The sequence below is a fragment of the Argopecten irradians genome, chromosome 16 (assembly GCF_041381155.1).
Source record: "Argopecten irradians isolate NY chromosome 16, Ai_NY, whole genome shotgun sequence".
NCBI classification, from domain to species: Eukaryota; Metazoa; Mollusca; class Bivalvia; order Pectinida; family Pectinidae; genus Argopecten; species Argopecten irradians.
In genome coordinates this window covers 11,848,241-11,871,432 of record NC_091149.1, presented here as the reverse complement: position 1 = coordinate 11,871,432, position 23,192 = coordinate 11,848,241, and the positions used below count along the sequence as shown (strand labels likewise).

Sequence of the window (23,192 nt, the reverse complement as noted above, 5' to 3'; positions counted from 1 at the left end):
CACGGCATATATATATTCAGCCACTTATAGGGCCTTCTTCAGTCCTAAAATAACAGCCACTAACCTTCTGTCATTTCCAGAATAACGAACATTTTTTTTTTTGTTTACTATTGAAAAAAAATTGGAAATCTCAATACAATGTATATAATTCTTTGTTTTTGCTCTACATCTTATTAACAGCCAGGGTGATTAAAGGACATTACAATGAATAAAGAGGTGAACGAAAGCAAGAGTTCTAGTTTGATAGATTATTAACATAGTATGCTTGTATTAGACTTCAATTCAGTGTGCCAATATTTGGTTACCAAAATCTTACCGAGTAGCCTTTCTATATCGTCCACAATGATACAGCTCAATGGTGATTTGTAGGCGTCATCAAAGATCTGGGGAGGACAAAGAAAAATATACAAACAATGATCACATCCCAACGACTTGATCAGTACACTATTTATTAATATGTTAAAATTATGTGTACACATGGATAACATAACACCTATACAAAACTTGGGTTATGAGATCCCAAAAAGACATGGGTAAAGTATAAAGTTCAATACCGTTGATTAGACCTACCATCCAGTGATTTTGATGTCATCATTTGATGTGACGTCATCATAATCATCGGAAGGTGGGATTAATTAACAGTAAACTGTACTTTACCCAAGACGCTTTGAGATCTCAAAATCCCTGTTTTTTTAAATTAAATTTCTTTTTATCTGAACCTTTGTTAATTATGCAGTCACCTGCTTTAAGCAGCCAATTACTGGCAGTTCCTTTTAAACACAGGTTTGACTGTATTCTCACCTTTTTAATGGCCTGACACTTAGCTGTTTCAGTAAAGCCAATCATATTCTCAGGTGAACAAATCTTGATGAATGGAAAGTCTGAATTTTTAGCAATGGTGGCAGCTAACGAAGTTTTCCCACTTCCCGGAGGACCTAACAGAACATAAAAGTTTTTAAATTAGTTCCATAACCATACTAGAAACAAAAGTCAATAGCCTTTAGGTTTCATTGAAAAACCACCAGTAGTTTAGGAAGAGTAGTAGATAATTTGCTTTGTAACAAAGCGGCATAACTCTAAAAACGGTGTAGGCATCTTATTTTGATATATTTTATGCATATCTACACTGTATAAGAAGTATTGCCATCATTTTTTCTTAAAATCCCTCCAGTAGTTGATAGTTATGTTGTAGTGTAATAAAAATGTGTAAATGCTACACTCATGAATCCATAACCTCATAAACACAATTCTGTAAAAACAAAATTATGCTGTATAAATATTAAAATACAGAATATTTGCAACTGGTGTGTACACTTTACCTTCCAGTAGAACTGTGACTAACGGTGTTGTCTGACTGGCTTTTGTCTGTGCAATCAACAAATTGCCGTCCTCCAGGACTCGACTGACTGGTTCACCCCAGTTGATAATACCATTTGACACATACTTCTCAAACTCTTCCTTACTGCTTCCAAACGCCTAAAAAGTTCAAACAAGTACTATATAATATAAGATTAATAATGGTGTTTATCTTTAATATAGAATTTTTTTTTTTTACTTCTTTTCACTCCTCTTAAACAACAGATCAAATGAGATTTACAAATAACATCGTTTTTATGAAGGTCAATGTTAAAATTTTTTTTTCGTGTGCGATTTACATTGCAAATTTGCGATCACAGTAAACCGCGAATGTTTATCTTTGACAGTGAGATATCTTATGTACTTACGCCGGTTTTTGTTTGTATATAATATTTGCAATCAATTTTTTTATTTACATATTTTTGCGGATAAGTTATCTGTACCTCTATTGTTTAGAAAATGACTATGTTTGTGAAATTGACTAGATCACCAAATTATTTGATTGATTGACGCCGTTTAAATGTAGAAAGACTGGTTAACAAACTAAACTACGTTTACGGTAACCAGTAATTTGCAATCCCATTCAAACGTATTTTATCTCTTTTGCCATTCACATTAACAATCACATTCACACTACAAACACTAAGAAAAAACGCAAACGCTTCTGATCGATTAAACCGGATTCTCTAAACCGGGCCGAAATAATGCACCGACCAATGGGTTTCGGGAGGTTCCACTGTATGATTTAATTTTTCATTTTTTCATACATACCGGTTTTATATCATTCTCTAAAGCATGGATGAAGTCGGTCTTAGTGACACACAATTTGTCCATAGCCTCTGGGTCCACTTCAACCTTGGAATCAGCCTGAAACAAATTCATTATAATTTTACCACCAAATAAACACTCTTCCGACCCTTAAACAGTGATGTTCATTAATTGCACATGCCAATGATTTCATTTTTAAACTAAAACAAGAGGCCTAATGGGCCTGTATCGCTCACCTGTTCCAGGCCAAGAACAGAAGCTATCAATAAAGGCTTTTGATTAAAATTTAATCGGTTCATTCCTACAGAAAGATTTTTAAAGAATTTGTTATTTTCCCCCCTATTCGCCTTTAAGGCCCCTAGGGGCAGGTGATTTAAAAAAAAGTGTTAGTCAATCATTTTGAAAAAAAGGGGTGCAAGTCTGAAGAGAGGTTGGGAGGGGGAAAGGGTGAGATAACTTGTTCCAATATAAATTACACACACTTTCGCTGTTTAAAAAATATTGCTACCACCTTCCACAGAAAATTCTCCACCAGTTTATAAGTAGTTGTTTTATTGGTTTTTAACAAAGGGGCATAACTCTGAAAAGGGTGCATGTATCTGAGTTCCAATACAGATTGCTCTTATTAACACTGTATAAGGATTATTGCCAACAAAATAAGTTGAAATCCCTCGAGTAGTTCAGGAGGAGTAGTCGGTCAATTGTTGTGTCTACAGACAGAAAAAGGGACCACCTGAATCTAGTATACCCTGTACTACCCTCTAAGATGTGCAGTTTTACAGACCAATATTTACAAACTCTATCCACAATGTTTTACCTTGATCAGTCTGTTCATCGCTGTAGACTGTGCAGACCTCACCAGACCCTCGATCTCAGCCCCACTGAAGTTTTTGGTGAGGACCGCCAGCTCTGGTATGTTAACATCAGGAGCTAGTTTGTTATTTTCTCTCATTGTAGTCGTGTGTATGTGTAATATCTGGTTACGGCCCTTCTCATCTGGAAGTCCTGAAGTACAGAATTGTAAGTAATCATAGTATCAACATTTATTGCATTAAAACAAGAACAGTTTATCTTTAAAGGGCAATTTATTTTTTCATGATCTAAAACCTGTTGTAAATCATGAACAGGACTAAATCGAGTTGAGCAATTATGATTCGGGAACATTTAAATAGAATAAAATTACCATTAATGGGTCCCACTTAGTCCAAAGGACACTAGACGTCTTAGCTGCCGTAACTACGTAAATGTCCAAACTATTCCGAAAACGGGTCATCCCAAAATAAATCGTAACTTCTATGGCGAAAGATTAAAATGAAGGCATTTTGCAAGTAGTTTTTATTAAAGTTATCCCCAAACACTCAGACAAGTCTCTATAAATTCTGATCCTCTTACAGGTCTGACTGTGGTCATTGTGAATTTCTAGACCTCTTCAAAACTATGACCATTATTGTAGTCAGCGTCCCCAAATACCCCTGTATTGACTGACGCAAATGACGCAAATTATTTGAAGAGTTAAAAATATAAGCATTGACCTACATTTATTACATAAGACAAATGCTCACCTATTTCCATCTGTACTTCAAGTCTGCCTGGTCGAAGCAGGGCCTCGTCAATCATGTCTTTACGATTTGTCATTCCTTAAATCAAAAAGAAAATTATTAAATTTCCATCAATAATAAAAATCATTGGTATGACGATTATATAAATGAGTCTTTCACACTGGTGATAGCATGAATACAACTTCAGCAACTTTTGATCTTTTTAATAACTCTTTATTCATAGATGTATCCTGCAATATCTCCATCAATTCCTAAATTATGGCAGATAAATATCCTTGCAGCAGTGATTTGGGAAAATACTACATTTTTTCCTTCCTTGAAATACATATATTAAGAATAAGTCTTTTCTTTATTAGGGAAATATTTACATAAGATTGAGAAAATACAGCTTAATTTCTGTAGGGGAAGTGGCCAAATTCGACACAAATGTACCTCGAAATAATCACTGTCACAGTGATGATTTAATGATGCTAGTATTCCTGTCCCACTCACCTATAACTAGGATGTTGTTGAGTTGTTCTACACCGTCTATCTTAGCTAACAGCTGGTTCACCACGGTATCATGTACACCTGTGTTACCCGCCTGTATATAGAGAGGATATTAAAATCATTCACAAACAATACTAATGGATCATTGTACAAAAATAATACTGACGGAAACATAGTATAATATTTATTTGTTGTATAATCCTAGGAGTAACAAACAACATGGTAAAGAATTTCCATTTCCAGTTTTTGCAAAGGCTCTTCAGAAATAAAAATAGTCAAGAAAGCAAACATTGTTGTGGTGTAATAAGTCAAGGGGAATAACTCTTGTTAAATCTAGAGGACAACTTGTAAGTTTTATATCTAATTACTTACCACAGATCCTCGCGATTTACAGATGGAATCAATTTCATCAAAGATGATAATGTGAAGACCGCTGTGCATGCCGCACTGTAAACAATAACAAGCATTGAATGATTCAAATATTACGGTAATGAAGTTATGTGTTATATCAGTTTAGATGAATGTTCTAATAATGAATTTAAGACATCAAACAAGAGGCCCATGGGCCTTAACGGTCACCTGATTTCAGATACAGAATGAAACAAAGACATGCATATTAACACTATATATTGGCCCATCAGGCCCTTGAAGTCAGTCAGTGATTTTATAAATTTGACTTTTAATGAAGTTATGTGTTATATCAGTTCAGATTAATGTTCTTAATGAATTGAAGATATCAAAAAATTAAAACTGAATATTTAAATGTTAAGGATTATTTTACAAAATAAATTCGGATAAAAACTGAATATATCTGAGTGTCAATCTATACTAATATACTCACTCTCTTCTCCTCCTCTTCAGCGTCTTTGAACAAGTTTCTGATCTTGGCTTCAGACTCGCCCACAAATTTGTCGAGGATTTGGGGACCATTTACAATTTTGGGCTCACGAGCATTCAACATGTTCCCTATTTGCCTGAATTGAAAAAAAACAGAATAATTAAATCCTGCATCAACAGAGATTTCCAGTATACAGTATATACTGCATATCTTTTAGTTCTTCCCAATCATCACCACATAAGACTTTACTAGGCCTATAATGATTGTACAGAAATTACACAAGATTAGTGTTTAGCATGTAAAATCATTGAATACACTTGTTCCTGAAGCTTTATATAGTAATTACAATAATATAATTTATTACCATCTTAGTTTACTACATTATTGCTGTTTTTGTTACAGTTTTAATTTTAAAACTTTACCTGGCCATGAGGGTTTTACCGTTTCCCGGAGGACCAAACAACAGGATTCCTTTGACGTGCTTCATACCTGAAAAGATGAAAATACTGATATTAAACTGTCGCAACTTCCAAAAGAAAATACTTACCTTTTATTTGTAACTTAATTATTCACACAATTAAAAGAAGCAAATTAAGCAAATAAAGAAATAATTACATCAAATTTCCTTAAATTGTTTAATTGAAAATCTAATTCTTAAGCTACAAAATGACAGTTTATGGTTTTGGCCCTTTTTGGCCCCAATATTTGTCAAGATGTTTGTAATATGTATACAATGAACTATAACAAAGAGATTTCATGAAGTTTCAGTATTTTTTACTGACTTTGAATTAATTAGAATACGTACAAAACAGTATACTGTATTTGACCTAATAAGCGCCCCCATCCTTGTAAGTACACCTCAACCCTTTTTAGACTTCATTTCACTTACTTAATATTAAATGCAGCTGAAAATATTAAAACTGTTAATTTTCTTACTGATATCTCTTGAAAATTGATTTAGGGCTAACTTTGTTGAATAATTTTATGAAAGGCTAGCCCCTTATTGCTTCAATTTATTAAGTGCCCTGGGAGCTTATTGGGTCGAATACGGTAATGTTTCGACAAGTGTGTCTACCTGTATAACAGTAAATGAACAGTGAGTACGCTAGAGAACCGAAAAACAGTATAACAATCACGCCAAGATCTTCATAAAATGATAACAACTTTGTTTAAATTAGTCAGTGTGACAATATGTACCATTGTTTTCCTACTTACCAAGCTGTTCTATAACTTCTGGAGGGAAGACTCTGGAAGCGAAAGCTCGTCTGAAGATTGCGGAGAATTCATTGTCCAGACCACCGATGCCCATCTTCTGAAAGTTCCAGTCTGGGTTTATAATAGATGTGTGAGCTTGTTTTCTAAAAGAGAGAATAAAATTTATCATTTCAAAGTCTCATAATTCAATTAATGAAATCTTTACTACATGAAAAACATTGACAGGCTGGTAAGAAAGCATTAGACAGACCACGGACCATAAATATCTGCTGAATCTAAATACTGGATTACCTCCCCCTGGATTGAAACTATTGTATCACCATCATAAATCTAAATCTTATTGACGTTAACTTTCATTATTTAGTAACTGATGGCCTGCCTATTAAAGCATCAGCATATATTTTGAATCCACTTTTGATAATTAGGAAAACTGTCATCATTACACAACCACACTACCAAAAACTGTTGCACATATTTTCAGTTTACCATCTTCAAACATCCATATTCCGTCTTTGCATATTACAGAGTTATCTCCCTTGCGGGTAGATAGTGATTGTTACATCATTATTTTATGAGCACAATTCACGCCGTTTTCTCCGAAAAGTATGATGTTACGCTCAAAAACACATGACGTCATAATCAATACCTACCCACAAGGGCAGATAACTCTGTATTATGTAAATACGGAATACCAAATACTGTAACATTATGTTACATTGCGTCTTACGAATAAGCAAAATTGACATTTATCACAATTTTTTTTCTTAATTTTCTAATTTTCGTGTGCGATTTAATTTTGCAATATACTGTATTCTCCACGACTGTTAGTTGGTGTTAATAGTTGGTTTTCAATAAATTTCTTTTTATAATTAGACTAAGCAGATCCTACATACTCATGCCTAACTGCCATCTTGTTAATGATAACCACCATGCTTGAATTAAGTATAAAATTTACAAGTGAACACAATATATATGATATTTCCGTGAGTTATATTTACGTTTTAGCTTTGCCTGTGAGGTGAAGTGTAGAATTCTCAGCCTTCTCAAACAACACGACAGTGTTAGGGCTTAGTACACCCATATTGGCCTGTAAAACAAATAGTAACATTTAATAACATCATTGAGCATGGCCATACATATTATAAATACATGTAGGTTCTTAATCTTAATCCTCATCACAGTAATTAATGTCAATACTTTTATTGTGGAAGAAATGTAATGTGTCAATGCAGCTGTGCCTTTCGACGTAATCCGACGTTGACAGTAAATCTTAGTAACCAGAACTTATTACAGTGCAACTTGCTTGATACAAACTCCTATTATTCGACAACCGGCTTAATACGAAGTACTTTGCCGGTCCCAGCCGAATTCTTTCTTTATCGTTGTTTAACAAACTCGGAAAATTTGAATTAGGAAAACACGAAAAACCATTGTTTGATCATGAGTTGACATGCGCAGAATTACTTTCTATATAACTTCCTATGAGCACATGTGTCTCAGTGATTAAGTTATGTCTGTTAATTATTTCTAAGTGCGTGAAAAAAATTGTTGTGACTGTAGTTGATGAATCGATAGTTTGGATTGATTTTAGTTGTATCGTTGTAATTATGTAACCATAATCGACGATTTTGATATCTTTCTTGCTCACATCATTTTATGACACGGAACAAGAATATCTATTACCATATACAGAGATCGTCAGTAGACTTAATTGAGATCTAGCTTAATTCGAACACTCGGATAACTCAAAGTTTTATCTCGGTCCCTTCGAGTTCGTATTAACCGAGATCAATTGTATAGTATTTCCATACACCTATCTTAGTACCCATATGAAACTTGCAGTAGATTTCTGTAACACTTTATACTTGTAAACCCAGACCTACCTTTTTTGACATAGGAGCTCCATCTTTCATCTGGGTGAAGTCATTAACTGTTAAGTAAAACAATAGCAGTGTTAATGCTATATATAGTAACACACACTTTGTCTTAAAATTTTTAATTTAGTGTTAATTTAAAAAAAAAATTAAAAAAAAAAAAAAAAAAATCCTTTAAAGTGTGGCTAAAGTCGTACAGTATAATTTCTTATAAATGGAAAAATAAAATCTCTCGTCAAAATCTGTAAAGCTAAAACGTCCTCAGCTCACTATGTCCGTGGTTACATTTCCAGTGTTTCAATGCTTTCAACTTTTAAAAACTGGAAACTAAGCAGAACTTGACTGTCGTATTAATATGCGAAAAAAATGAACGCATTAGACTGGTTTTCTTTGCCCGACTTTCTCTTAAAATTATGTAAATGTAATAAATAGAATATGTCATGAGTGGCTATGTGATATGGAATTTATCAAATTATAGCCATGAGTGTAAGATTCTATTTATCACTGACATAGCTTTTATTAATAGAAATATAAACTTGTAAAACTTTTGATTTCGTCTATACAACAGTACAAATCCAGCCTGTGGATGCGACAATTCCATCTACTTAGGTAATCATGTGACATCATATATAGATTATGATGTCAAAACTACATTTTTGTAGTCATAATTGTTTCATTACGCATGTGTCTTTCTGTATTTATGACATGTCTGCATGGACCATTTATAGGATAAAACTAAAATTAAATATAATATGGTGATTTGTTTGGAAGCGATGACTTTTTTGGTGATTTTAAGGTACCATAGAAGATGCTGTTTGAACCAGAATTAAATGTCATCATTTTTTTCTTACTATTGTTGTGACAATCAATATGTTGAACAAGGGGAGATAACTCCACATGAGGAAAGACTCATTTTAACCTTCAACTTCTTTGACATAGACTCCCATCATCTTTTTTTCAGCAAAGCTAAAAGCCAAGAACTGGTCGACTGTGAATGCCTGGTTGGCAAACTGCATGAGAAACTCCTGTGCCATCTTGTCTGAGTCATAAGGATCAGAGTTGGCCCTGATGATAACAAGAGATACATGTAATCATTTGTCTTGTCTATCCCACAAAGCATAATGCGAAAGTCCTTTTGACAAAGTCTTAGTCCACTTTGAATTAGATAAATTTTGTGGAGAAGTAGACATTGACATAAATTCTCAAAATCCACCAAAACTTTGAATTTTCATCCCAAAAATACCAGAATTGGTTAAAATACTTTTTTTTTTTTTAAACCAAACATCAAATATTTCCTGGTGCTATCGAGTAATGGTTTGAAATCATAAACAATTATCGGTTTGTAATCAGAAGTCATAAACCAATCCATAATTGATTAAATAACCGGTTTGTAGTTAATAAAATTTTGGATATTAAAATTTGCAGTTGTTATTATTTTCAGTGTTATTTCTTTGGATATTTACACAAAAGTTTAAAGCCTTAATTAATTAAGATCGATACTCATATATATTATTTCATTTTCTGTTAAGAATAAAGTACATTTAACGGCAACGTTTGTAACAATTGAAAAGATATCTATGAAAATGTATGTCAAAAATAAATCTACAACATAATTGCATCAATTTAATTAGCTAATTTTGATTATTGAATTTTCATTATTGATAAACAGAATAGGAAAGGACAACAGATTATCGATTATAATCAATAATCGTTCCACTAGGAGGTAGAATTATTATGGATACATACATTGACTATTCAACTACTGAAACTCAGAATATTCTAGACTAATCTTATTTATAACATGCAGACAACATTCCTTGACCTTATCCACTTACATTCTCTGCTGTAGGAAATCAACCTCCAATGTAATGGTCCCTATACTGTCTGTACGCGGGTTGAATTTGACTGGTTTTACTGCCAATTCTTGGCTTAGGGATATAAATGCCCACTTTCTCTGTAATACAAGGAAAACTGAACATCTCAATAGAACTAAAATGAGTTCCTGCAAAGGCATTTCACAAAGATTTACATTTACTTTCCTTATAGATGTTCCACCGCTGACACAGCAAAAACAATATTCATCATTTGAAGAATAAATGGTGTTTGATCATGTATAAATGGTTATTTGACACAACCAACAGATTTAATGCTAGAGACGTTTCGATAACCGCACTGTTATCTTCATCAGACGTAAAGGACCAATACAATATGTTATCAGGATAAAAACATAATTTACCAGGAACATGATTCAGTTAGGTAATATATCATAAGAACCATGCATCTACATTTTTCATAGGCCAATCACATTGAGCCTTCAATCTATCAATAGACAAACAGTTTAATTGCAGCCATACACTCTACAATGCTGGACACTAAATGATGATGCTGAGCCCTAATTATACTGGTAAAAACCTTATAATTACCTGGGGTAGGTTGAAGCCCATCGTCCCGGGGGTCATTCGTGGATAGGTCTTAATCGTAAACACAAAAGATTTCCCTGGCGAGGTGTTGATTTCAACATGGCTGTACACATAGAAAAGTAATTATTATAGAATTTTGTACATTTAGATATAGAAGAGGCCCACAGGCTTTAAAGGTCACCTGAGTTTGAATATATAATAAAACAAATTTAAGACATATAAACATTATATACTGGGCCTTGTAGTTGGTCAGTGATTTTATAAATTTGACTTTTTAATCTATGAAGAGCATTAACTTGCTTCCATCAAACCTGTGCACTCAGAAGATTTTTTGAAATTGTAGTCATTTTGACCCTGTTTGGTCCCACTCCTGTGGTCCCCCAGGGGGTCAGTGAGGATCGATATCATTATGGATGTTAAAATGCTATATCTCAGGCTAATAATTCTAATCAAGTTACCTCATTTCCAATGAAAATTCTAAGCAAATTTGATCATTTATATGAAAATTGGCAAAATATGAACTTAGATGTGTTTTCCCTATATTAACTATAATAAACTTGACCCCCTCCCCAGGGGGAAACATGAAACCCCAGGGTCATACAATTCACAATTTTTGTAATGGACCTATGCTAATTATAAAGAACTTTCAATCTATGAAGAGTATTTTATTCTACCATTTCCAGAACTTCAAATGAAGATTTTTGAAGTTTTAGCTTATTTGACCCCTTTCGATCCCGTCCCTAAGGCCCCTGGGGTCAGTCATAGAAAATTAGTTAATGGGATTTAAAGATCATCTCTATACTGATAATTCTGACAATATTTGACTCATTTCTATTACAAATGACCAAATAATGCTCAAAAATGTGTTTTCCCTATATAAACTATAGTAAACTTAACTGCCTCCCATTGGGGGGGGGGGGGGAACAAGAGACCCCAGGGTCATATAATTCACTCTTTTTGTAAAGGACCTTAAGACCTTTCTATCTATGAAGAGTATTATTGATTCTACCACATTTGTGAGTTAAAAGAATTTGAAATTGAAGCCTATTTGACCCCTCTTGACCCATCCCACAACCCTTGGGAGGTGGGGACAATAAATTCATATTTTTGGTTGGCCTTTTGCCTTAGAAGGCTTGTGCAAAATTTCATTGAAATTGCTTCAGCAGTTTTGGAGAAGAAGTTGAAAATGTAATTTTTTTACAAACATACAACACATGACGGACGATGAACGACGACAGACAAAAGGCAAGAATAGGTCACTTGAGACTTTGTCTCAGGTGACCTTAAAAGTAAATAGATCATTGAAAAATTGACATCCAGACTTAAGCTATAATGAAACCTGACCAATACAAATGATTACAAACAATTCAGATCATGAGAACACACAGTATTTTTGGAATATATTTTTTGTACATGCCTTTTAGTCCCACCATGTTCTTTTACAAATTATTGTAACTAATTATAGTGTAATACTAATAGAAAAGTTGATAGTTGAAACAATTGAATATGAAAGCAACAAGTTGATTTGACAAACTTAGAAGTCCTCCCAATGGTGTCTTAGAGCTTTACAAGCTTTTTATGTAGTTGAGGATTAAGGTCAAAATATAGGTCAAAGTGACCTAGTTTTAGTTTTCAGCCAGGAACTCCCTTTCTGTATACCAAATTTTATCAAAATCTGTCAAGGAGTTAAGGAGGAGTTCGATGGACAAAGTTATGTCTACAGACAGACGGACAACCCGATTCCAGTACACCCCCGCTTAATTCGTTGCGAAGGGTATAATGTAATTAACTTAATATTTTACCTGACAGTTTTTTCATCAAAGTCCTTATCGCTTACGATGGCCCGATTAGTCAACGACAGCTCATCCGTGGGGCACTTTACGGCCTTCATCGTGGCCTGTAAATCAATGGATATAAAAAATAATGATAATAATATACTGCAGATAAACATTAATTAGATATACACAATCATATATATCATAAACTGTCTGTAAACTTGTACAACGGCAGTGTCAATAAAAATATAGTACTTTTGTTCTCAGATCCATTATTAGAAGTAGTACTCCTTATTTAATTATATTCTGTATATGTTGGCACAACATTTGTCATATACCAGCCATGTTATTAACAAAACACTACAGGCATCAACTTCTAAAAATTCTACTCAATACATCTGTTTATCATAGCTTCATAGCAATTCTATTGTACACTTCTAAGACCATATGTGGTTAAAACATGAGAATATTGAATATATATTGGTTGATTTGAATCCCAGTTGGAGAATTAAATAATTAACTTAGTATGGATCTACACTAGAAAAGGTTTGATTACCCTGAAGCCATGCATCTAGCCTTGAAATACCAGGAAACACTAATACACATGCGAGCTATCCCAAACTGATAGCCCGATCAATATTATAACTTTATCCAGTCTGTTGAGTTGATGAAGATGAAAGAGAAAATGGCGGGAGCTACACTGGCTGACAGTTAATAATGGATCCATTAGAGGAGTTTTGTGTAGGAAATCAAGGCTTGTGATTATTATAATTGATCAGGAGAGTATTGGAGAATTCCCAAGTACAATATTTAATACCGATGGTTTCTATTGGGGGTCTGGTAGATGTTAATATGCCTGTCAAGTATAGAAGATATCTTGAAATATAATTTGAATCCATGACTGCATTGCACAATGACTAAGGAATGTTGAAGATTATCTCCCCTAGTTGAGACCCATACTATATATATATATATATATATATATATATATATATATATATATATATATATGTAATAATACATGCTCCATTTGTACAATGACAGTAAGAAATGTTGTGGATTACCTTCCGGCCCTAGCTGAAACCCACACTATATATATAATACATGCTCCATTGCAGCGACTATTAAGAATGTTGCAGATTATCTCCCCTAGTTGAGACCCATACTATATGCACATGCTCCATTTGTACAATGACAGTAAGAATGTTGCATGGATTACCTTCTGGCCCTAGCTGAAACCCACACTATATATATATATACATGCTCCATTGCAGCGACTATTAAGAATGTTGCAGATTATCTCCCCTAGTTGAGACCCATACTATATATGTACATGCTCCATTTGTACAATGACTGTAAAGAATGTTGCAGATTATCTCCCCTAGCTGAGACCTATACTATATATGTACATGCTCCATTTGTACAATGACTGTAAAGAATGTTGCAGATTATCTCCCCTAGCTGAGACCCATACTATATATGTACGTACATGCTCCATTTGTACAGTGACTAAGGAATGTTGCAGATTATCTCCCCTAGTTGAGACCCATACTATATGCACATGCTCCATTTGTACAATGACTGTATTAAAGAACGTTGTGGATTATCTCCCCTAGTTGAGACCCATACTATATGCACATGCTCCATTTGTACAATGACTAAGGAATAATGTTGCAGATTATCTCCCCTAGCTGAGACCCATACTATATATGCACATGCTCCATTTGTACAATGACTGTAAAGAACGTTGTGGATTATCTCCCCTAGCTGAGACCCACACTATATGCACATGCTCCATTTGTACAATGACTGTAAAGAACGTTGTGGATTATCTCCCCTAGCTATCTCCCCTAGTTGACGGATTTATCTCCCCTAGTTGAATGTACAAATAACGCCTTTGAATCGCATTTAAACAAGTAACTTATATTTAAGGCTGTCTAAGTGGAGTATGACTATAATTTCTGACTGCATGGTGATAACATAATTTAACACCAACAGCTTATATCTGCAAGAGGAGAACAAGAAAACTGATAATTTCGTTATCAGTATAATACATTTTGTATGTCCTACTGGTGTCTTCAGTAGTATGTGTTTCAGTGAGATAGCACTGTACATGTATATTCACAAACCTATATACCTTAGTATTATGTGGAAGGATGCAAAATATTAATAGGCACTATTCCATCACAAGACAATACTTTGAGGTATTAGTGCCAACTCATTGTCTGTAATGGGTTTACAAGTAGTAAATGACTCGCAATATCTCATCAGTGTTATATAAATATAGCATTCGCCTGTTTGATTTCTTAGCAAATGAGAAATATTTCAAGAGACACTGTGAAGTGTGCAAACTGGCATTCCTATATGAATTAACTTCGTTTTTAATATCATGTAGGGAACACCAATCAAAATAAACCTAAGTCGGATTTCAACCATGTACAGTCTGTACCAATTAATTTTTTTTTACTTTTTTTTATTTGAGATCAAATGCTATTATTTCATGTGTTAAATCATATGGTATCAGTGACTATTATATATATTATATCAATATATAATGTACACACCTACATGTATAGCACAACAACCTAGCTTGTATTCAATATAATCTATTTATACCATAGACTAAAAAAATTAATGTTAAAACACCACACACACTCAGTGAAACCTTCCCAAATTGATTTTACTGTCTACATATACAAGTGTATATGGTAAAATTGAATATCCAAGACACAATAACATAAATCATATTGCTTAACCTCCTTAGCGCAATTAGACCATCAATGCAACCTTACAAAAGATTTGTCCTGCATTAAAACAATCAATCTTATAAAAGAAATGAAGGAAGGATACTTCACCTTGGAATATTATGAAAATCCAAATCACAGATTTCCTTCCATTTGCCACACAACAAGCATCAGGCGAGCCAGTTCTGATCTATACAACCCCAAATATTGATCAGCTAATGCTTGCCTGATACACACGGACCAGGCTCTGTGCGACAGCTACACACACAAACAGGGCTAGGCCCTGAGCATCCACTATTAATCTGATTTCATTGAGTGTTTTGGGAGAAACAACTGTAAATGTGTAAAAAAAACAAATAAATCCCAAAGATTACCTTATTTTAGCAGAGAAACCAATCACATGGGATCTTCGATATTCTGACCCAGTGAGTTTGTACAGATGAAGTTCATGTATATATTAAAGTTTTAATTTAATGATAATGAAAGACAATAATTGGTAGCAGGTTAATTGTTTCCATGCAGGGTTGATATGGCAACATTGCAAATGACAATACTTGAACAGCATATAAAATTTCAAAAACAAATTTGATAGCTGTAAATGTATGGAGACTACATTTTGTAAAGGTCAAATTGCTACATGTAAGCATTCTCAAGGTCAAATTACTTGTATTTTTCACAAGGGGAGTCAACTAGAGATTCTGTATGCAATATAAGGAACCATTCAGGTCTGTCAAATTTAACATATGCTGATCATGAGTACAAGTGTATTCATCATGATCACTCAAAAGAAACAAAGCCATCAATAGACAAAATTGAAAGTGTTCACCATCTTGCACAAACTGACAATATGTTTGGAATATAGAGGGGAAGCCAAATCAGATGTTTTAGAAGTCTACAAACGAAACATGGAAATGTACAGAAAACCACCAGGGCATTTCACTTAATCAGGAAGGAGCCTTTATACCTTATTTTGGGAAAGAAATTGGCAAATTGGGAAGGAAATTTCCAGGAGTACACTGTATACAGTACTATTTTGGGAGAATTTGGCATAAATTTGAAATAATTTCCATCGGGGAATGGGGTGCATTATCGGCTCCAAAAAGCCCCTATATAAAGCCCAGACCGCTCAATCAAACATATGTACAGTATAAAAGACAAAAAATTCTGATGAAAAGATAGACAACATTAAATTGGATGTAGCTATACATATAGACTCTTCTGTCTTACTTCTGACATTTCCTATCACTATGGCCACCGTACTGGAGGAAAGACTGAATTCTCTTAATGTCATATCGGTACCATATGTCCAACAGATGGTGGTCAGTCAATTAACGAGTAGTCCAGTCAGTTACTTTCGAATATCACACATAATTATATTAACTTTCCATAACAGTAATAGCATTATTGGTAAAGCAAGTAAAACACAACACAGGACATAAGCCAGCTAATTTATTCTATAACTAAAACACTATATATGGGCTTGTGACAAGAAAAAAAACCCACCGTACTGAAAACAATTTGTACAGATGAAGTTCATGTATATATTAAAGTTTTAATTTAATGATAATGAAAGACAATAATTGGTAGCAGGTTAATTGTTTCCATGCAGGGTTGATATGGCAACATTGCAAATAATGACAATACTTGAACAGATATAAAATTTCAAAAACAAATTTGATAGCTGTAAATGTATGGAGACTACATTTTGTAAAGGTCAAATTGCTAAGCATTCTCAAGGTCAAATTACTTGTGTTTTTCACAAGGGGAGTCAACTAGAGATTCTGTATGCAATATGAGGAACCATTCAGGTCTGTCAAATTTAACATATGCTGATCATGAGTACAAGTGTATTCATCATGATCACTCAAAAGAAACAAAGCATCAATAGACAAAATTTTAAGTGTTCACCATCTTGCACAAACTGACAATATGTTTGGAATATAGAGGGGAAGCCAAAACAGATGTTTTAGAAGTCTACAAACGAAACATGGAAATGTACAGAAAACCACCAGGGCTTTTCACTTAATCAGGAAGGAGCCTTTATACCTTATTTTGGGAAAGAAATTGGCAAATTGGGAAGGAAATTTCCAGGAGTACACTGTATACAGTACTATTTTGGGAGAATTTGGCATAAATTTGAAATAATTTCCATCGGGAATGGGGTGCATTATCGGCTCCAAAAAGCCCCTATATAAAGCCCAGACCGCTCAATCAAACATATGTACAGTATAAAAGACAAAAAATTCTGATGAAAAGATAGACAACATTAAATTGGATGTAGCTATATATATATATACATATAGACTCTTCTGTCTTACTACTGACATTTCCTATCACTATGGCCACCGTACTGGAGGAAAGACTGAATTCTCGTAATGTCATATCGGTACCATATGTCCAACAGATGGTGGTCAGTCAATTAACGAGTAGTCCAGTCAGTTACTTTCGAATATCACACATAATTATATTAACTTTCCATAACAGTAATAGCATTATTGTAAAGCAAGTAAAACACAACACAGGACATAAGCCAGCTAATTTATTCTATAACTAAAACACTATATATGGGCTTGTGACAAGAAAAAAAACCCACCGTAATTTATTAATAGACACTAGTACTGGAGTCAGGATGCCTGGTGAAGAGATTTAGTACTGATCATGAAGAGGATGCATGGCCTATCTGTATATTAGCACCACTTATCAATGGATGGATATAGACATATCTTTAAATTCACCATTTGGCCATTTTGGAGACATAATGTTATGATGCAGTATGCATAATTGTCAACTTTATAAGGTTCAGACTGCTAATTATAAGGTCAACTGGTTTTCACATGCAGGCATCTTCTACTAAGCTACAAAAGTAACTGCTTGCACTTATATAATTTTACTAAAACAAATGAACCTGGTGGCTGTGTAAAGGAACTGGTTCCTATATAGTCAATAAGGCCCAACAAAGACCAGTGGTCTTACTGAGGGGATATAACTCTCCCTAGTCTGTTATTTTTGAAATAGTATGATACTTTACACAAAAAATAACTTAAATTGATGCCTAGGCTATAATAGTGAAAACATTTATACATTAAAACATTATTTAAACTTTTTTAACTAACTGAGATACAACTTAAAAACATAACGTCTGAAATAAATGATACATGATATAATTTGGTCAGCTATTACCAACACTGACTTTACCGACATCAGTCTTATCCCATACATTTACCAGAAACATATACACCACCATTCTCATGATCGGCAGTGAGATGTACCTTTGTATGGGCTTAGAGGTTTTTAGATATACTTTTTATATACAGAAGAATAACTTTTATATGTTTTAAAAGTACAGTAATATTCAGATGGTTGTATGGAGTACGATTTTGGAAAGAAAAAATATCTTAACTTATATACTAATAAACAAAACAAAATGCCCTTCCGGTTTTGAATAGCTGATTTTCAAAACACAAGGTAAAATTGGTAATGGTCATGCTCATTTTAATCGGGACAATTGGTCATATCAAACCATGATATAATGTTTAAACTTTGTATTGATGCAGAAATATATCATATCTAAAAGAATACATTTAAAAGTAGTAAGCCAAGGGAAAATGCCTATAAACCAGAGGTCCCGCTTCCTGTCAACAAAGATAAAGAAGGAGTTTCCAGTCTCTATGTCTATGTATATATATGATTCTGCATTTAATCAGTCCCATAGAGTGTCAGAAAAGGCAGGAGTTCCTACATATTTATGGAAAAGGAGCAGATCAGTACTACTGTGGTAAATATGTATACGGTCTTAGTTACTGGCATGAACTCAACTACCACAGAACTGTTCTGACTAAATCTGTGGAGAATCATAAATTTTTCACGCCGCAGACAGGGATGTGAACATGTATACATATATTTCCACTGTTTTGGGCACTCAACTAAATAACTCACAGAAGTGGTTTGAGATGCAGAGTGTTAGATTGAGATTCAGGAAATCTCAAAAATGGGTGGATCATCTGTGGTTAGGTAGCTCAATCTAAAGAACTAGAGCATCAATGAAAAAAGCTAAAAATAAAGAGCAACCCCACAATTAATGCATAATTGGCCAGGTAAATATAAGTGAAGTCATCACTTTCTGTGCAAATGACGTCACCCAGAAATCAAAATGCGTGATTATTGACGTGCACGAAAATAGAGCCCTACATGTCCATATATATATATAAGTGTCAGAAATTTATTTACTGAGAATATGTATGACCATGCATTTTTCACCAGCATGCAAGATATAAATGCACATTTAAAATGGAATATGCATGATGATGGCTTTTTTCGGCAATATTAAGGCCAAATATGGGTCCCATAAAAGGCCTTTTCCCAATTTAAGCCTTGAATTCTTCATCACTATAGGTACTAATTCATGTAATGTACCAAAATTCAAATTAACTAGACAATTTTCTTAGGTATTTTTGATGCACTTAAATCCTTAAAGGGACATTTCAGTCTAAGAGAACATTAAAATTTGTACATATATCGGAAAAAAACCAGTTCTAATGGAAATTAGATCAGTCAGTTTTACTGTGATATACCTGAAAAGACCATGGTGGTGACATGTGTGTAGATGTTTAAACTCGCTCGCAGTTCGCCATTACACATTGTGGTCAAACTTCTTGTATGCCGAACCCTGTCCCTTGCTCGCAGAATAATGCAACTGTTGTCTAGAACTTCTCAAATTGCTCTGACAGTAGTATGTTTACCTTATTAGGTAAATTGTCTTGTCTAAAAATCACTTTATCACCTTCACAGTGGTTATGTAGTTTTTTTTTGTTTAACGTGCGTGACTTAAGCTCGGGTATGCGTACAGCGTCCATATTGTACCTGTTGAATCGTATTGATCAACGATTTGATATTTCAACGATATTAATTAAAATACTTAACAATGTCGTGGAATTTGTCAATGTTTTACGTTATATGTTTCATAAGAAATGTAGAACAATACATTTATGCTATAGTTTGCTTCTTGGTTATGCAAAAGAATTAGCCTGAGTGAATTGTCCCTTTAAGGTCTATTTCTTTTTTTTTTTTTTTCAGAAACGAATATGAGCTACACTTGGGGATAATATTCCTATTTATCATAATTTAATCAAAATTTGACTATTTTTCTCGATACCCTTGCCTTTCCCAATTAAATAAATGGTGAAACCCTTGTATAATGTCACAAGTGTCTGTGCATGAGTTCTGTGACATGGCTATTATTGTATCCGGGACCCAACCAGTAGTCGTGAAGGAACAGTAGTCATGATATTGTGTGCATATTCTACTGTGTGTCCAGATTTCCGAATGTCTCGAGCTGCAGACAAATACTTCTGGATGGTGTTGTTTTGTTTATGTGGAAATAATCTGTTTCATGAGATGAAAACAACTAAATTTTGCCCAAATCATGACTACTGTTCCTTCATGACGACAGCTGGGGTCCCAGTAATGTAATACTTTATATAAGGAGGTGTTCTAATTTATATTATATTTTGTACAGAACCCGGGCACCTGTATGTGTTTACTGTAATAATTAAGCTCCTACTGTACGTCTTAATATATCAGCTTAATCAGATCAAACCTGTCTTCACGTGAACTGTTAAAACATATACAACGGACCAGGACATCCAGTTGACCATTGAATTTTGACAGATTCAGGAGTCAAATCACAATTTCTCAGAAATCTGAAGAGTCAAAACTTGAAAAATAGACACATGCCGGGTACGTTTATTAGTTCTAGGGTATATTCATCCTCGATACTCCAGGGGTTCCGATCACATACGATCTCTACACCCCTGGACTATCTCATAGTAAAACTGAAGGCAGTTCAGAAGAAAATATCTGACCAATCACAGGCCTGCAAAGATTTCCTTTGAAGACTACAGAGAGAGCGACGCCCAACTTCAAAGCCACACAGTCAACCACAGTGTGCCGTTATACGGTTCTTTTGATGTACATCAAAGGACTAAATTACCTGTTTTCCAGTTGCCTCCAGTTTTACTATGAGATAGTCCAGGGGTGTAGAGATCGTATGTGATCGGAACCCCTGGAGTATCGAGGATGGGGTCTATTGGATACTCTGCGGACCATGCTAAAAACTCCAATTATTCTTTGCCTTAATATATCATATCTATACGTATACTTTGGTAATACAGTATAGTCCTAGACCGACAACATTAATTAGGTCTACATTCAATGTTGAAGCTGCAGATGACAGTCAGTGGCTGATGCTGGTTTACAAGTGAGCACATACTTTCAAGTCTATCGTTAAAAATCGCACATCCCTCAGATTTTCACAGAAACAGTATAAACTTGAATATCTGGTATATACAACAAATCTAAAATTAAAGCACAATGAACAAAAGAGGTAAAATGAAGAGAGCCTAAGTGGTTAATCGATATGAAAAACACCTACCTTCGCCATCTTGTTTAGTTTATCCAAATTGCGGACTGCAGAAAGATACGGAAATCAATCATACAAAATATTACAATTTTTCAAATGCGGAATTATCTTTAGTGTTTGCTTCTGAATTTAAATTATCAAATGTATATTACACAATTGGGACAGAATGACACTTCATCATGTCTTGTCACCAACTGTGCTCAGTGGGTCGTTATTATTCCTGCCGGAAAATAGTATCAACCATGACTAACTCAGGTCTAAAAATAGAATGCCACGTGTAGATTGTTGATGCAGGCAATTTTGACAGTGTACTATGTGTGTACACCAAGGATTTTTAAGTCCTTGGTGTACACGTTTAACAAAGCAATATATGGATTTGACTAATATTTTTTAATTGTATAGACATATTTTTCATTTCATCATCTCCTGCAATGAGTTATCAGTTTCAACCTTGATGAAATATATATATTTTTTTTGTGATTTATAAAAGATAAAATTAAAACAAACTGATGTACAAATGTGCATTGTACATGTAGATAAATTTTTCTGTACCGAATACCTATTGGATGACTTCTTTTGCTCATGGATCTTTTTGAAACAAACATTTTATGAAATTACCCTTCTGACAACTTCTTAAGGTATGCATTGAATCGAGTTAAATTATTTTTGTTTTACTTCAAAAGTGTCATTTTAATTTGGGAATCAACACACTTATCAACACAATTAAATACTATTATATGTAATTCCAAATAAATTTAAATAGTCAAGATAAAAATGTTAAGCTTAAATTTGAAAATGGAGAAAATGGTACATACTAATCAAGTTATAATTGTCACATTTTAACGAGTCTTTTAAATTCAAAATTATTATTTTACCAATCCCACCACACCGTCTTTTTTTTAAAAATATTTTCATCAACTTTTCACTTTTTCATATATTTTTTTTCATTCTTATTCTTTAGCTCTTTATCTTCTAATCCTGATTTTGATTCCTTTCCTTAATATTCCGTGCAATTAATTGATTTTTTTTAATTCTCCAAACTTAAAATTTGTGGTTATTTCCTCCGTATGTACTTGTATGTACAATATTTAACCTCATATTTAGTTGTTATTGTATGTGTGTGTGGATGTATATATCAGCTGTAGGATATTTATAATTAATGTAATTGTGTAGCAAACATTAATATAAATACTATATAAAGGTAAGTGTGAATGATGCATAGCTTGTAAATAGTAGAGAATTTTTTTTTTTATTTTTTTTTTGTCAAACAATACATCAGTTTTACATTAATCACATATTCATGAATTATTGATATAGTTATCTTCCATGCACATCTTTCACTCTGCCATTCTTTCATTCGTCATTATAATTACATTGTTTGATTTTTTTATAGAGAGAGGGGAGGGAGAGAGGAAAAAATAAAATAAAAAAGAACAAAGAATTGGGAAGGAAAGAAGGGATAATGGGATGAACTAGAAACGAGAGATCGTGAAGAATAATATTTAAATGTAGATATATTCTTATATGAAGAATATTGAATCAACTAAATGAAAACATGATTAAAAAAAGTAAAGAAAGAAAAAGAAAGAAAGAAGGGGAAAAAAAGAAGGAGGCAAGAAGTTAGATAGTCATTCTATATTTGATAGTTACAATTGAATTAAAAATTACTGCTCAACATCCTGATCAAAAGCAAGCATGACACATGTATGTATGACAACAAATAAATATATATTCTA

General features: G+C 33.7%; 1 protein-coding gene across 1 annotated transcript; it reads right to left on the bottom strand.

Annotated features, from left to right (window-relative positions):
- Positions 1–251: 251 nt before the first annotated feature.
- Positions 252–21,646, bottom strand: LOC138309991 (vesicle-fusing ATPase-like). The gene is made up of 18 exons (XM_069251142.1): positions 21,469–21,646; positions 12,322–12,416; positions 10,523–10,622; positions 9,935–10,053; positions 9,019–9,164; positions 8,109–8,155; positions 7,224–7,312; positions 6,226–6,368; positions 5,433–5,499; positions 5,014–5,146; positions 4,545–4,619; positions 4,176–4,266; positions 3,687–3,761; positions 2,942–3,129; positions 2,128–2,223; positions 1,320–1,476; positions 802–935; positions 252–383 (listed from the first exon to the last, which is right to left on the bottom strand). Exons 1-18 carry the CDS (start codon positions 21,475–21,477, stop codon positions 252–254), a joined length of 1,896 nt encoding a protein of 631 aa, XP_069107243.1. The 5' UTR covers positions 21,478–21,646.
- Between the last annotated feature and the right edge of the window lie 1,546 nt (positions 21,647–23,192).